The 14,580-nt window shown below is 39.2% G+C and overlaps 1 protein-coding gene across 7 annotated transcripts in view; it reads left to right on the top strand.

Annotated features, from left to right (window-relative positions):
* The first annotated feature begins 892 nt into the window (after window positions 1–892).
* The window catches only part of PRXL2C (peroxiredoxin like 2C), a 36,538-nt gene continuing 22,850 nt past the window's right edge, over window positions 893–14,580 (top strand). The window contains exons 1-7 of one of the 7 annotated variants that reach the window (XR_007454496.1): window positions 901–1,268; window positions 1,668–1,736; window positions 2,624–2,677; window positions 2,851–2,956; window positions 7,822–7,953; window positions 10,316–10,445; window positions 13,089–13,226. Coding sequence is in view for 6 of the 7 variants with exons in the window: in XM_049616118.1 (XP_049472075.1) it covers window positions 1,059–1,268; window positions 1,668–1,736; window positions 2,624–2,677; window positions 2,851–2,956; window positions 7,822–7,953; window positions 10,316–10,443 (699 nt within the window). In the remaining variant the exon portion in view is untranslated. Of the gene's footprint in view, window positions 1,269–1,667; window positions 1,737–2,623; window positions 2,678–2,850; window positions 2,957–7,821; window positions 7,954–10,315; window positions 10,599–13,088; window positions 13,626–14,580 lie in introns of those variants that run through there. The other 6 variants (XM_049616118.1, XM_049616294.1, XM_049616228.1 and 3 more) reach the window with 6 other exon arrangements.

The following is a 14,580-nucleotide window of genomic DNA, read 5'->3' as shown; positions in this document are numbered from 1 at the left end:
TTTTAATAAAAAAATAAAATATCCATGATAAAATGTTGGCAATCTTTAAATTAAAAATTAAAGATTTGGGGCACCTGGATAGCTCAGTCGGTTGAGCCTTTGACTCCGGATTTTGGCTCAGGTCATGATCCCAGGGTTCTGAGATCAGGCCCCACACTGAGTGTGGAGCTTGTTTGGGATTCTCTCTTTTTCCCTCTGCCCCTCTCCCACGCCCGCGCGTGCTCTCTCTAAAATTAAAAAAAAAAATTAAATTAAGTTAAAATTAAATATTTATTTTAAAAATAAAAATTAACTCTACACCTAAGATGTGTTCATTACACTGTGTATTAATGATACCTCAAAACAAAACACCAGAACTAAGGAGGGGCTCGGTTAAAAACGGAATAGAAGGAAAATACAATAAGTCTGTTAAATCATAAATGTGGCTGTTCTGAGAAGAAAATTCTTTAAATTGGTAACTGGTTCTCTAAGTAAGAAGTAACTTCGGCCGAAGCAGGGGGCTGCGTCCTTCCTAAACAACTTTTTCTCCCCTGGACCCCTCTCCCTCTTCCTACCTATAGTGGCTGAGTCAGAAAACACCCGTGCAGCTTAAGCTTGCCTGCGCGTCGCGGCCAGCGGAGCCTCATCTCGTAGCTGCGGTGTGCGCCCCATCCAGTCCCCGTACACTCCACTCTACCAGCACCCAGCCGGCCGCGACCCAGCGTCCACGCCCGACGGAAGCTCACGCAGCTCCGCCCCTTGTGCTCTGCCCTACGGCCCGCCGGGAGCTCCGTCCCGCCCCTCCCCGGTTGCGCCCCGCCCCGCCCCGCATTCAGCTCCGCCCCACCCAGGTTGCGCCCCGCCCCACCGCGACGAGGGTCGCCCCCGCGGGCCGGGACCCCACGCAGCTCCGCCCCGTGCGTCCTGCCCCGCTCCGCCCTGAGTCCCGCCCAGCCTTGCGTCCCATCCCCAGTCCCGAATTGCTCCGCCGGGTGCTCTCTGATCGGCCTCGACCCGTCTGGCACAGCCTATGCGATCAGCCTGAGCCCGGTGGGCGCGATCCCTGGCCGGCCGGGCAGATGCTGGGCGCGATGGCCGACCTTGCCCTCGCCCCGGTAACGCGGCAGGTCAGCGGCCGCGCCGCCCCGGCCGCAGTCCCTAGCGGCCCCGAGCGCGGGCAGCCCCTGGCCGCAACAGTGGCCGAGCTGTCTGTGCTGGACGCCTCCGGGAGGCAGGTGCCGTTCGGCGCGCTGTTTCGGGAGCGCCGGGTTATCGTGGTCTTCGTGAGGGTGAGCGCAGGCAGTGGGGCGGCCCAGAGCAGGGACCTTGCGGCAGGCTGAGATGGAGGTTGCTTCTGTAGCCTCTGCTGGGGGACATCGGGTCCCTGAGAAGGTTCAAGGCCCAAGAGTGAGGTCTCCCTGGGCGTGGCCATCCCCATTGCTGGTCAGTAGAGGCTTCCGGAATACGAACTGCCCTTCTGGCTTCCTTTAATAGGAATGGAAAAATAGCTCGCCAAGCCAAGTACATTCTCCCAGCAAACGAGGCCTAAGAGCGGGTGCGGCCCAATTTTAATGCACCTCGAGCGCCCTTCACACCTTTTTTGTCCACCTCGAGTGGCGTCATGAGTAACAAAGTACTTGGTCTTTTATAGTTGCTAACTTGCCCTTTTTGCCGTGTTGGGATTTCAGCATTTCCTGTGTTACATCTGCAAGGAATACGTAGAAGATCTGGCCAAAATCCCCAAGAGTTTCTTACAAGTAAGTTTCCTGAGAGTGAGCAGCAGTGTGCCTTGCCTCAGGGCGACCTTGTGAAAGTCACCTGTCATTTATTAAGAAGCGAGGTGTGGTGAGTATGACACATCTCCAGAACAGACTCTCACAAACCCGTATTATCACCTTCCCGCACATCTCTCCCAACACTTTCAAAAAGTAGACAGAGGTTAGAGATCTATTTTTGTCCTGCTTTACTTTTCTATGTACTGCCTGCTAATATGTACTAATCATAATAATTTAGATGTTAGTAACTTATTTGCAAATGTTGAATGATAATGACCAAAAGCACAAATGCTAGAAATTATTGCTATTTTATTCCCTTTATTTTTGTAATAAGAGCACTGCAAATAGTTGTTGACTATGCGAAAATACTAATATATCTTAAAGGTGAACATTTGTATTTGTTAGGATGCGCTTTCCACATTCCTGGGACATCCACATACACGCTTTTTTTCAGATACATATACGTTTGTCCCCAGGTGAATTTTTGAGTGAACAAATTGGGCAACCTTTATAAAACTAAGATCTGTTTCCCTCAGGCATTAGTAATTGGGATGTGAATAAGTAAAATTGTCTGATTTTTAAAAACCCTCCAATAATTTTTATTCTTTTTTAATGTATGTCTTTGGGGAGAGGAAAGAATTATTGGCTGTATTATTTTGAAGTTCTTTCTTGGCAAAAGACCAACTGAATTAACTGAACATTTTAGCATACATTTCTTTATTTTGATTCACACAATTTTGCTGTTTATTCCATTCTTCTAGAAGCCTATAGGTGGCATTAGAATGGAACAAAAGAGTTGAATAAGGGGGAGTTTTATAAAACATATATAATTTCTGGTAATATGTACCTGTCCTTTTTTTCTCCTAAAGGAAGCAAATGTCACCCTTATAGTGATTGGACAGTCATCCTACCATCATATTGAGGTAAAGGTATCATCAGAAATTGCGAAACCAACAGATTAAATCAGTTTCAGACATAAAAATTATTTTATTTGAACAACTAAGTGTAGATTAAATTTACAAAAATAAAGATAGATTATCATTACTTTTCTCTCTCATTTTTACTAATACAAATTCCAAATATTATCTTTTTTTAGCCTTTCTGCAAACTGACTGGGTATTCTCATGAAATCTATGTTGATCCTGAGAGAGAAATTTATAAAAAATTAGGAATGAAAAGAGGTGAAGAAATTGCCCCTTCAGGTAAGACATGACACGTCCCATCAGAAAATGCCGGTGGTGTATTTTACATTTGTGTATGTATGCATAGAGAAACGAATGGTAAACTCATAAATCAGGCTGGTTTTTAGGATTCTAGTAAGTGGGCCAGATACACCAGATTCTCAAGGATTCATTTCCTAGGTGTAATGACATAGAAAGCTGTGAAGTACCAAAGGAGTGAAGAAAGCAAGTTGCAGAACACTGTTTTTGGTTTGATTCTGTTTTTGTGGAAATAAAAACCATTTTCATAAAGATCAAGAGTATGTATATGTGTGTGTAATGAAAAAGGTTTTAAAAGATACTGCCATGCTTACCCCAAGGTATAGAAGTTAGAAAAGTGGCTTTTGTGCTTTTAACAGTGGGAGTACATTTTTTTTTAATGTTTATTTATTTTGAGAGAGGGATAGCACATGTGTGAGTAGAGGAGGGGTAGGGAGAGAGGGAGAGAGAGAATCCCAAGCAGGCTCCACGCCATCAGGGCAGAGCCTGAAGTGGGCTTCGATGTCTTGAACCAACTGTGAGATCATGACCTGATCTGAAGTCAAGAGTTGGATGCTTAACTGACTGAGCCACCCAGGCACCCCTAACAGTAAGTACATTTTACTTTTGTAATTCAATGAAAAAATAATATTGCTTGAGTTCATATATTTTGCTACTTCAAACAAACATATATTTTGCTACTTCAAACCATAGCTTTGAATAGTATATGTTCTTTAATTGATGAAATCTGTTTTCATTGAAGCCCAACTCAAAGGGGCCCTTCAAGCAGAAGTTATTGCTTCCCTCATTGTACTTTAATAGCACCTTGTACTTTATTATATACTCTATTAGTGATTAAGGTGTGCAGATACTATGGTTATTTGAAGAATTTGAAATTTTATTCATTGTTATGTGGTCCATATTCCCTGTCCTTAGCACAATTCTTTATAATTAACAGAGCTTCATCAGCTTAGGTGAACCATTGCTGCGTGTTTTAGGTGGAAAGAATGTGGCTTCTAAAATGCCAAACGAGAGGGGTGCCTGGGTGGCTCAGTCAGTTAAGTGTCCAACTTTGGCTCAGGTCATGATCTCGTGGTCGTGAGTTCAAGCCCCCCGTTGGGCTCTGTGCTGACAGCTCGGAACCTGGAGCCTGCTTCAGATTCTATGTCTCCCCTCTCTCTCTGCCCTTCCCCTGTTCTCTCTTTCTTTCTCTCAAAAATCAATAAACAAAATTTTTTTAAATTAAAAAAAAAATGCCAAATGAGAGAACTCAAACTCAAATCATTCACTCTCAAAAAATATTGTTGCACTCTTGTCAGTAATCCCCACTTTGGTGGATGCTCCCAGAAGAACAGTGATAAACAGCCCCTGCCATCCTGAAACTCATACTCTTCTCTAGGAAACAGAAGCGAACAGCTGATTACAATTTAAGGGCTTGTACTAGAAAACATGTAAGGAGAATATCATTACCAGAAATATGAGGGCAGAGAAGAATCTGGGAAGGCTTCTCCAGAGGAGGTGTCACCTAAGCCCACTCTTTTTTCTTTTTCAATTTTTTTTTAATGCTTATTTATTTTTGAGAGAGAGAGAGACAGACAGAGCACGAGCAGGGGAGGGGCAGAGAGAGAGGGAGACACAAAATCCAAAGCAGGCTTCGGGCTCCCAGCTGTCAGCACAGAGCCAGATGCGGGGCTCAAATTTGTGATCTGCAAGATCATGACCTGAGCTCAAGTTGGACACTTAACCAACTGAGCCACCCAGGCACCCCGCTCCGTAAACCTACTCTTAAAGGAGTTAGCTGGGTGAGATGAGTCTGGAGAAGGGTGCTGCTGACAGAAAGCACATGCAAAAGCACATGGGCATGAAAAACTGTGGCCCTTGGAGAAGTGTAGATCCCTGCATCACACCAGAGTCTAGGAGCCATTTGAGGAATTGGTGTGAGCCAGGGGACAGGTGTTGGCCATTTCAGACTGAGTCTGGGGTGACCAGCCAAGGAGTTTGGATTTGCTCTGGAGGCAGTAGGGATGTCACACAAGCATTTTAGGTAGAGAAGTGATAGCCATGTGTCCATTGTGGTGGAGTATTTAGAACTTACCAAGCCAGAGCCACTGATACAGTTATAGTAGGGTGTAGCAATAGACTAGAAAGAAGTGCTCGGGCAGAAAATGGAGATGAAGAGGAGGGGATGGGTCAGGAGCTATTTATGACATAGAGTTGATACGATTGCTTTACTGATGTTTTTTCAAAAAAGGAACCTAACTTTTTTTTTTTTTTTTAAGAGAAGAACAGATTTTTTTTTTTTTTTTAACGTTTATTTATTTTTGAGACAGAGAGAGACAGAGCATGAACAGGTGAGGAGCAGAGAGAGAGGGAGACACAGAATCTGAAACAGGCTCCAGGCTTTGAGCTGTCAGCACAGAGCCTGACGCGGGGCTCGAACTCACGGACCGTGAGATCATGACCTGAGCCGAAGTCGGACGCTTAACTGACCAAGCCACCCAGGCGCCCCAAAAGCAACCTAACTTTTATTAAAACTAATAATGAGCTATCATAAACAGAGTTTACTATTTCCTTTTTTCTCCTTGGTATAGGAAATTGCAATGTACAGATTGTGAGCCTTACTTATTGGTAGACTGTTTTCTGTGTTATAATAGTCCCAGTGTGTGTAAGTTCTGTTTATCATTTAGCACTTTAGATCTAAACTGTGAGCTTCATCTTAGTAACACCTCACCATTCGCAGGCACAATAAAAATACAGAATTGAAAAGAAAACAGATGAATTTGAAACAAAACTTATGCTTGTAGTTATTAGATAAGGTATATTTAAATCTTTTAAACTCTTCTGACCTGTGTTAAAGTACTGTATTTCCAACCAGAAAACATTATTTTCTCATAAGATCATCTTTTACAAGTTCCTCTCTGAAAAAGCATAAGTCTCAGAATAGTCCTACTTGGAAATTAAGACACTAAAAAATAAGATTATAATTTTAAATTAATGGACATTTTATAAAGACAAAATAAGAAAATAAAGCCCTTACATGCCAGGAAATAATGGGTTTGTAGAAGACTGAAAAACAGGAGTTTTATACATATGAACTAAATTCAAATGGGCAAAATTAGATCGTGTTTGAAGCAAAGACTGTCGATTCTAGGTCATGGAATCTCCTTCAATTGAATTTCTAAAGTTTCAGAAATATTAAATGACCCCATCTTTGGACCTGAAGAAATAGTTTGGATTTCTGAATATTTATTTTAGATAGAGAATCCTATAAACCAGTAAACCAGTCTTTTACTCATGTCTCTAAGCTAATGAGCCTGTATTTGTTTTTTGGTAACATCAGTGTCCATCATAATGGAAACATGAAACAAATAAAAGAGTCGTAGAGATGAAGGGAAATAATAGGTATTTGGAAATACTAGGAATTCAGGCAGGTCAAAGGCAGTGTAAATAATAAACCAAAAGCAAAACATAAAAGGCAAGGATAGGAGAAAGATAAGTTACAAGAAGGGTAAAGAGACTGAGTCCCTTTACTCAGTGGGAGTGGAAGGGAAGTATTAGTCACAGTGGGAAAGGAGACTGAAAAACTGATAGCCAAGGAGAGATGGAAAGGTGGCTGGAGTAGCTGTTGTTACAGAGAACTCCCAAAGTCTCAGTAGCATAACACAGTAGAAGATTAGTTCTTTTTCTGTTAATTTCAAGATGGGTGTATCTATTCAGATGTCTCTCCTCCAAGCAGCAATACCAACAGGAACACAGTAGGAAGGACTGAGGCCTCTTCCATCTTGTGGCTCTGTCATTTTCAACCCAAGGCTTCCAAGAATGTAGAGGGAATATGGAGAATCACTTGTGGGAGGTTTTAAGGAGTTGGCCTGGAAATGGTCCAAATCATTTTATTCAGGGGTTAGAACATAGTCACGTGGCCATACGAAACTGCCAGGAAATTTAGCTGTGGGCCCAGAAAGAGGAAATGGGTTTTGCCAGCATATAATAGTCTGTGCCACAGTGTCTCTTGAAAAGGAGTGTCGTTACTTATAGTAGGTGAGAGACTCAAAAGAGGATAAATGGGGTATTAAAAGGGAAAGCACTGGGGCGCCTGGCCAGCTCAGTCAGTAGAGCATGTGACTCTTGATCTCGGGGTTATGAGTTCGAGCTCCATGTTGAGTGTGGAGATTACTTGAAAATAAAACCTTTAAAGAGAAAAGGGAAAGCACTACCAATTTGAGAAGTCTGTAGCTGACATTCTTCTGTGGCATTGGGATATATCATGACTTCTTCCTTTAAAGTAGTAGTTCTCGATCAGGGGACATTTGGTATTGTGTGAAGACATTTTTGGTTGTCACAACTTGGTGAATAGTGCTATGGCATCTAGTGGGTGCACAGGGCAGTGATGCTGCTGAACATCGTACGTTGCACAGGACAAAGACTTGTGTGCTCCAAAATGTCAATAGTGAAAGGCTGAGAAGCCTTTCCTTGAAGGAAGAAAAAAAGACAACTTGAAAGTAAGATAACACACAAGAAAGAGAATGTTTTAGAGAGGGATGGGCAAAAGTGGGTGACGGGGACTGGGACGTACAGGCTACCAGTTATAGGATTAATAAGTCATAGCAATGAAAGGTACAACATAGGGAATATTGTCAATGGTATTTCAATCGCTTTGGATGATGACAGATGGCAGCTACACTTGTAGTGAGCATAGCCCAACTACAGAGCTATGGAATTGCTGTTATATACCCCAAGCTAATGTACATTCTGTGTCAACTATACTTCAGAAAGAGAGAGTGAATGTTTTACAGAAGTACTAACATTATCTTCTGATATCTAATTGAATATAAAATGATAATATCTAAAGACAATTCCCAATATTTCAGGAAAGAGTCCCCATATAAAATCAAATGTACTCTCGGGAAGCATTCAGAGCCTGTGGAGGGCAGTGACTGGCCCTCTTTTTGATTTTCAAGGAGACCCTGCTCAGCAAGGTGGAACCCTCATTTTAGGTCCAGGTAAGCATCAAAGTGCAATTCCAGCAGTATGCTTTTTGTGCCTTTTAGAAGTTAAGAGGCCACCCAGTTTCTTCATAAAATAGATACCATGTAAAAATGGCAATTTGACATTGTAATAGTCACCATTCTGTGCTTGTAGGGAGCAGGGGGCATCTTTTGTTTTTAAAGGCTTCTGTGTATTTTGTGTCTGTTTATTGGATGTAATGTGCCCATCATTCTGTGCCTGAGTGATTTCAGTATTTGAGATAGGAAAGTCAGTGGTGGTTTGGTGAATTGTATATGGCTATAAAACTGTTTAAGAAGTTCATGGAGGGGCACTTGGGTGGTCCAGACAGTTGAATGTCTGACTCTTGACTTCGGCTCAGGTTGTAGTCCCAAGATTGTGGGACTGAGCCCCGCATTGGGGTCTGCACTGAGCGTGGAACCTGCTTAAGATTCTCTCTCTCTCTCTCTCTCTCTCTCTCTCTCTCTCTCTTCCCCCCCTCCTCCCCCAGCCCCTCTCCCAGCTTGTGCATATTCTCTCTCTCTTAAAAAATAAATAAAAATAAATAAAATAAGAAGTTCATGGAAGTGAACATTTCCACATAAGAGAAAATCCTCAAGCTTCCCCCCACCCTGCCTTTTTTTTTTGGAGGGGGGAGGGGTCGTCAATAGAAGAATCAATCCAGTTACTTATATCTAATAAGGCTAGAAGACTTGTTTAGTGTCAGAAGGCAAGTCAGCTCATTCAGTAACAATTACTATAAGCCACATAGTTTTAGTAGCTTTATTGATTGGAATACCTGAAATTTCTTTGGCTCCACATTGCTAACTGGTTGACTGTTGGATCTCTACCATGTTCAAGTATTGTAGTCAGGGACAGGCACTAAGTAGATTTTTCTTAGTTCTTCCTCTTTGAAACTGTCCACAATAGTGAGCATAGCTTCTAAAAGTTATAAAATTTTACTTTAATAAACTCCAGATGTCTAAAAGTCTTTAGAAGGAGGCTTTTGACCAAACATTATGGCTTTTTGGCTTTCTGCAGTTAGAGTACTTTAGCTAGCTAAAACCTGTCATTCAATCTCTTTCCCTCTCTTGTGAATTTACACCAGTTAGACCAGACAGAAGAGAAGCCCTGTTTTATGAGACTGAGTCCTATAGATTATCCTCGATGACATTGAGCCATAGTTTTGGATGGCTTGTTTCCATCGTCCAACCTGTTGTGAGCCCCTCATCTCCATTGTCTCAGTATCATGTGACCACATGTTCAGGTGTGTAAGAGTGATGAGCACATGGAGTTCATCACTGGAACATACTCAATAAAGAGAATATTTTGATACTCTCTGCTGGAAGGAGTGTAGCTCCTCTAAGGAAAGAGCTGGGTGTACTTATTTACACAAATCTATCACAGTTAACCCAGTATTTCATTTTGCCTTATTTGATAATAAGCCAATTCATGATATTAAATCTACAGTGATACTATAGACAACAGTTAAGTATAATGCAGAGAACATGCCTCTTATAGTTAATCATGAGGGTTGATGGAGGAAGGTGGGGGGGGGCGGATGGACTAGATGGGTGATGGGTATTAAGGAAGGCACTTGTGATGAGCACTGGGTGTTGTATGTAAGTGATGAATCACTGAATTCTACTCCTGAAACCAATATTGTACTATATGTTAACTAACTAGAATTTAAATAAAAATTTGAAAAGAAAAAACACACATGCAAAGAATTACAGAATTTCAGCTGTAGGTTGAAATAAAAAAAAGCTAATCTAATGTTTTAAGTTCAACATCTGGCTTTGAGTCTAAGAATCAAAGTAAAAAGATCTAGACCTATAAATTACAGGTTTTTTTTTACTTGAGCAGATAAAAGGTTTGTTGTGGAGGTCTTAACAGTCTCAATGCCCTGCTTTTCAGCCTCTTTTGGTCTCTGGTTATAATGCAGATAGCCTATTAAATCAGTGTTTGAGAGTGAATTTTTTTTTTAAGCAAGTGATTTATTCCATTATTACATTTAAGAAACAGATGTGATTTTCCATTTGATATCTATGTTCTGTATTGTTCCTGTCTGTTTGACAGGACATTTTATTTAATTACATCTAATAAAACCTAACAGAGGTTATAATTTAAGAATATTTCCCCTTAGATCTCATAAAACATTAAGTATCACTCTTATTTAACCATAATCCTTTTCATCCTTTATTACCTTAATTAAAAATTATTATGGCATTATATAGAGAATATTATGAACTCCAGGCAATTAATTTTTCCCTTAGGATTAATTAAAAGTTGCTTTTGTTTCCTTTATTCTAATAAGCAATAAATCTAATGAATAATACTATATGCCAACTTCTGCCTTTTATTCTTACTCTCTTCTAGGTAACAACATCCATTTTATACACCGTGATAGAAATAGGTTGGATCACAAACCCATCAACTCTGTTTTACAGCTTGTAGGAGTTCAGCATGTGGACTTTACAAGCAGATCTTCAGTTATCCATGTGTGATGGTATAGACTCTTTATCACTTTCGAATGGACCCTTGGGATATGACCTGAAATGTTCAGAGTGTGGTATCCTTGTGCAGTGTCTCATTTGTTGGCTTTTCCCAGCCTTTGAGGAGTTATGAAAACATAAAGAGACCATGTACTAGTTGAACTACATACTGGGAGGCATCAGTTGTCAAAAATGTTATATATATTTATAATTCTATAGCTTTTAAAGTTTTATGTAAAATAAAATTTTATTTATATAAAATAAAACTTTAAAAGCTATAAAATTAGAAATACCATTTTTTATTTTACATTATGGTATATCCATTCAATGAAAGTTTTTATTGGCCCTAATTCTTATGAAGAACATATAAAGGGAAAGGTAAGCAACTCAGGACCACTTTATCCAGTGAAAAAGCAGGATGTCAAATCCTGTAAATAATGTAATCATATTTTTATGTATATGTTTATATTTTTGCATACTTAGGAAAAAAGACAGGATATAAACACACCAGGTTATTGCCAGTAGGTACCTCTATATGGTAGGATTACAGTATCTTTATTTTCTTTTCCATATTTTCCTTTATCTCCTAACTTTCTATAATGAGCATGATTCATTTTTTTAGCCAGGAAAAGTTATTTAAAAATTATATGAAGAATATATTCCTATATAGGAAGCTTCACAAAGTTGCATATAAATGCAACTGTCTACATGTTTCCATCCACATTGCTTTACTTAGAGGAAATATTGCAAACCAAACCTGCATAGCCTGTGTTCAAAGTGCCTTGTACCACACACACAGTATCCATTTCACTAGGATTTGGCGGGGGGTAGGGAGGTGGAAAGAGTAAAAGGAGAAAAAAAATGTTTTATATATTTAATACATGTATTTAAAATATGGTTCAATATGCTTTTTGAAAGAATTTTAAGAATTGTTTAAAAAAAAACTTTGTAACTTAAATGTACACTGGTTTGCTTGCCAAATTGCTTTTATTTAGTGTACTGTTATCTTTTATTTTTCTAGAATGTTAATAGGTTTACTTGGGAAGTGTCCCAGAAATTCTGATGAAAAAAGTACAGCAAGATCAAAATCTTGGTAATTAGTAGCAAATATACACTGCTTTGAACTTATAAACTTTTATATCAAGCATATGAGGTCACACACACAAAATATATTTTAAATATCCAAATATTTTAATGTACATTCATGTATATATACATTAAACAATCATGTTTTTAACCAATAAAAACAAAATTTCTCATGACATTTAAAATTAAGCAATTTTGTGCTATATTTTATAGTAAGGGAAGACTGGTGACTCAGATCCTTTTGCTGATTTTACACTTAAAACTGCTGAATCAGAGCTTACACAAAAATTTATATATTTATAAACTTACACCACGTTTTTCTAAGATACACAAATGTTCTTTATATGGCTTCAGGGAGGTTCAGTTACATAAATACAGTGCAGTGGTAAATTGCTGACCCAAACAAACATATTTAAAACAAAAAATATTTCTGGTAGTTACTGTGAAATATATGAACATGCTGCATACCCAATAATATACTAGACTCCAAATTTTGGAAACCTTCCTATAATAAATACATAGAAATTACTGTTAAAAGAATATCATCTAGCCCTGTTATGGTGCTAATTATTTGCCAAGTAGTGTTCCAAGTGCTTTACATAGTGCTCTATAGAATTGACATCCCCATCATGCCCATTTCACAGAGAAGAAGCATCTTTTTTTTTTTTTTTTAATTAACTTTTAATAAGAAAGTGAGGAAACCATCAGGGCCAGAAGCAGAAACATGCCTTGAAGCCATGGGCTGCCCTGAAGTTTGTGCTCATCCAGGAATGTTCTTTGGCCAACTTAAAGGCTTTGTGTAGTAGAGAGTTAAGACTAAGACCACTGCCTAAAGTAGTGCCTGAGACCTAAGCCTGAGACCTGGGACTTCCTGGGACTTCTAAAAGCTACAGCTGCATTGCAGTCAGATCCATCCATAGACCAAGGATCCCAGTGAGGAAGTGTGTTGTAAGGCTCCTGCAGTGAACTACTGGGGCAACAAGAATTTTAATAACATGAACGTACATGTTTAAAAAATTTTTTTTGACATTTATTTTTGAGAGACAGCATGAGCAAGGGGAGGGGCAGAGAAAGAGGGAGACAGAATTTGAAGCAGGCTCCAGGCTCTGAGCTGTCAACACAGAGCCCAATGTGGGGCTCAAACCCACAAACAGATCATGACCTGAGCCGAAGTCACACGCTTAACCGATTGAGCCACCTAAGCACCCCTTTTAAAAAAATTTTTTTACTGGGACGCCTGGGTGGCTTGGTCGGTTAAGCGTCTGACTTCAGCTCAAGTCATGATCTCACGGTCCGTGGGTTCGAGCCCGGTGTCGGGCTGTGTGCTGACAGCTCAGAGCCTGGAGCCTGTTTCAGATTCTGTGTCTCCCTCTCTCTCTGCCCCTCCCCTGTTCATGCTCTGTCTGTCTCAAAAATAAATAAACGTTAAAAAAATTTTTTTTTTAATTTTTTTACTAAAAAATTTTTTTCTTAACGGACTGCATGTTTAAAAACCAAATACTTTTGTTTCTCAAGATTGATGATAAGCTAGTAACCAGCATAAAATGCTTATTTATGTTACCATCTACCAGTGGGGCCAGAGTGATAACATGGACCATGTGAAACTGGGAGACAAACTTTCTAAAGAAGAAACATCATCTACTCCAAAGTTACCAGTTATTTTAAGAAGAGTGTTCCAGAAAATAATTAAAGATGTACAGTTACAGAAGGTACATTTACACATCATTCTGTGAACATTTTTTTTTCATTTATTTTTTTTGAGTAGACTCCATGCCCAACATGGGGTTTGAACTCACAACCCTGAGATCAAGGGTTGCATGCTCTACCAACTGAGACATTCATGCACACCTGGTTTTAATTTAGAACAGAGTCCTTTTAAATTAATTTTGCTCATTTTCACTTCCAAGTTTTCTTGTACCCATATAAAAAGTGGAATGGCAGCTATTCATATATTAGCTCTATTAGCAGAAAATTTTGAAAACAGTTCCCAGATGCCAGTTTTATATCAGTATTATATAAATCTAAATGATTATATACTGTGATAAAAACAATGTTCATACTAAATTATGAAATCTATGGAGCACAGTGTACTTGGAACTTGGTTGTGATATATCAATTATATATATATATATCAATTATATATATATATCAAATATATATATATATATATATATATATATATATATATTTGTGTCCAAGCTGTCAGTCAAAATAAATATTATAGTTGTTAAAATTTATTAAATTTTTAAAGCATTTTATTGTGATAAAATATACATAAAAACTTACCATCTTAACCATTTTTAAAATCTACAGTTCATAACATTAAGTATACTCATAGTGTTATGTAATCATCACCACTACCCATCTCCAGAATTTTGTCATCATCTCATACTGAAACTCTGTACCCATTAAATAACTCTCATTGCTCCCTGCCCATAGCCCCTGGTAATCACTGTTCTGCTTTCTGCCTCTGTAAATTTGTGGAGTCATACAATATTTATCATTTTATGTCTATCTGATTTCACTTAGCATAAAGTCCTCAAGGTTCATCCATGTTGTAGCATGTACCAGAATTTCATTCCTTTTTAAGGCTAAATTATATTCTATTGTATGTATATACGTTTTATTTATCCATTTATCCCTCAGTGGACATTTAGGTTATTTCTACTTTTGGGCTATTGTGAATGATGTTGCTGTCAACCTTGGTATACAAATATGTTTGATTCCTTGCTTTCAATTCTTTTGTGTATATATCCGGAAGTGGAATTGCTGGATAATAGGGGCATTCTGTGTTTAAGGAACTGCCATACTGTTTTCCACAGAAGCTGCACCATTTTACGTTCCCACCAGCAATGTACAAGGGTTCCAATTTCTCTATATCCTCACCAGCATTTGTTTCTAGTTTTTAAATTTTTTTAAATGTTTATTTATTTTTGAGAGAGAGACAGCGCGCGCAGGGGAGGAGCAGAGAGAGAGGGAGACACAGAATCTGAAGCAGACTCCAGGCTCTGAGCTGTCAGCACAGAGCCCCATGCAGGGCTCGAACTCACAAGCCATAGGATC

Source organism: Panthera uncia, chromosome D4, assembly GCF_023721935.1.
Source record: "Panthera uncia isolate 11264 chromosome D4, Puncia_PCG_1.0, whole genome shotgun sequence".
Taxonomy (NCBI): domain Eukaryota; kingdom Metazoa; phylum Chordata; class Mammalia; order Carnivora; family Felidae; genus Panthera; species Panthera uncia.
This window is presented reverse-complemented; position numbering and strand designations above follow the sequence as displayed.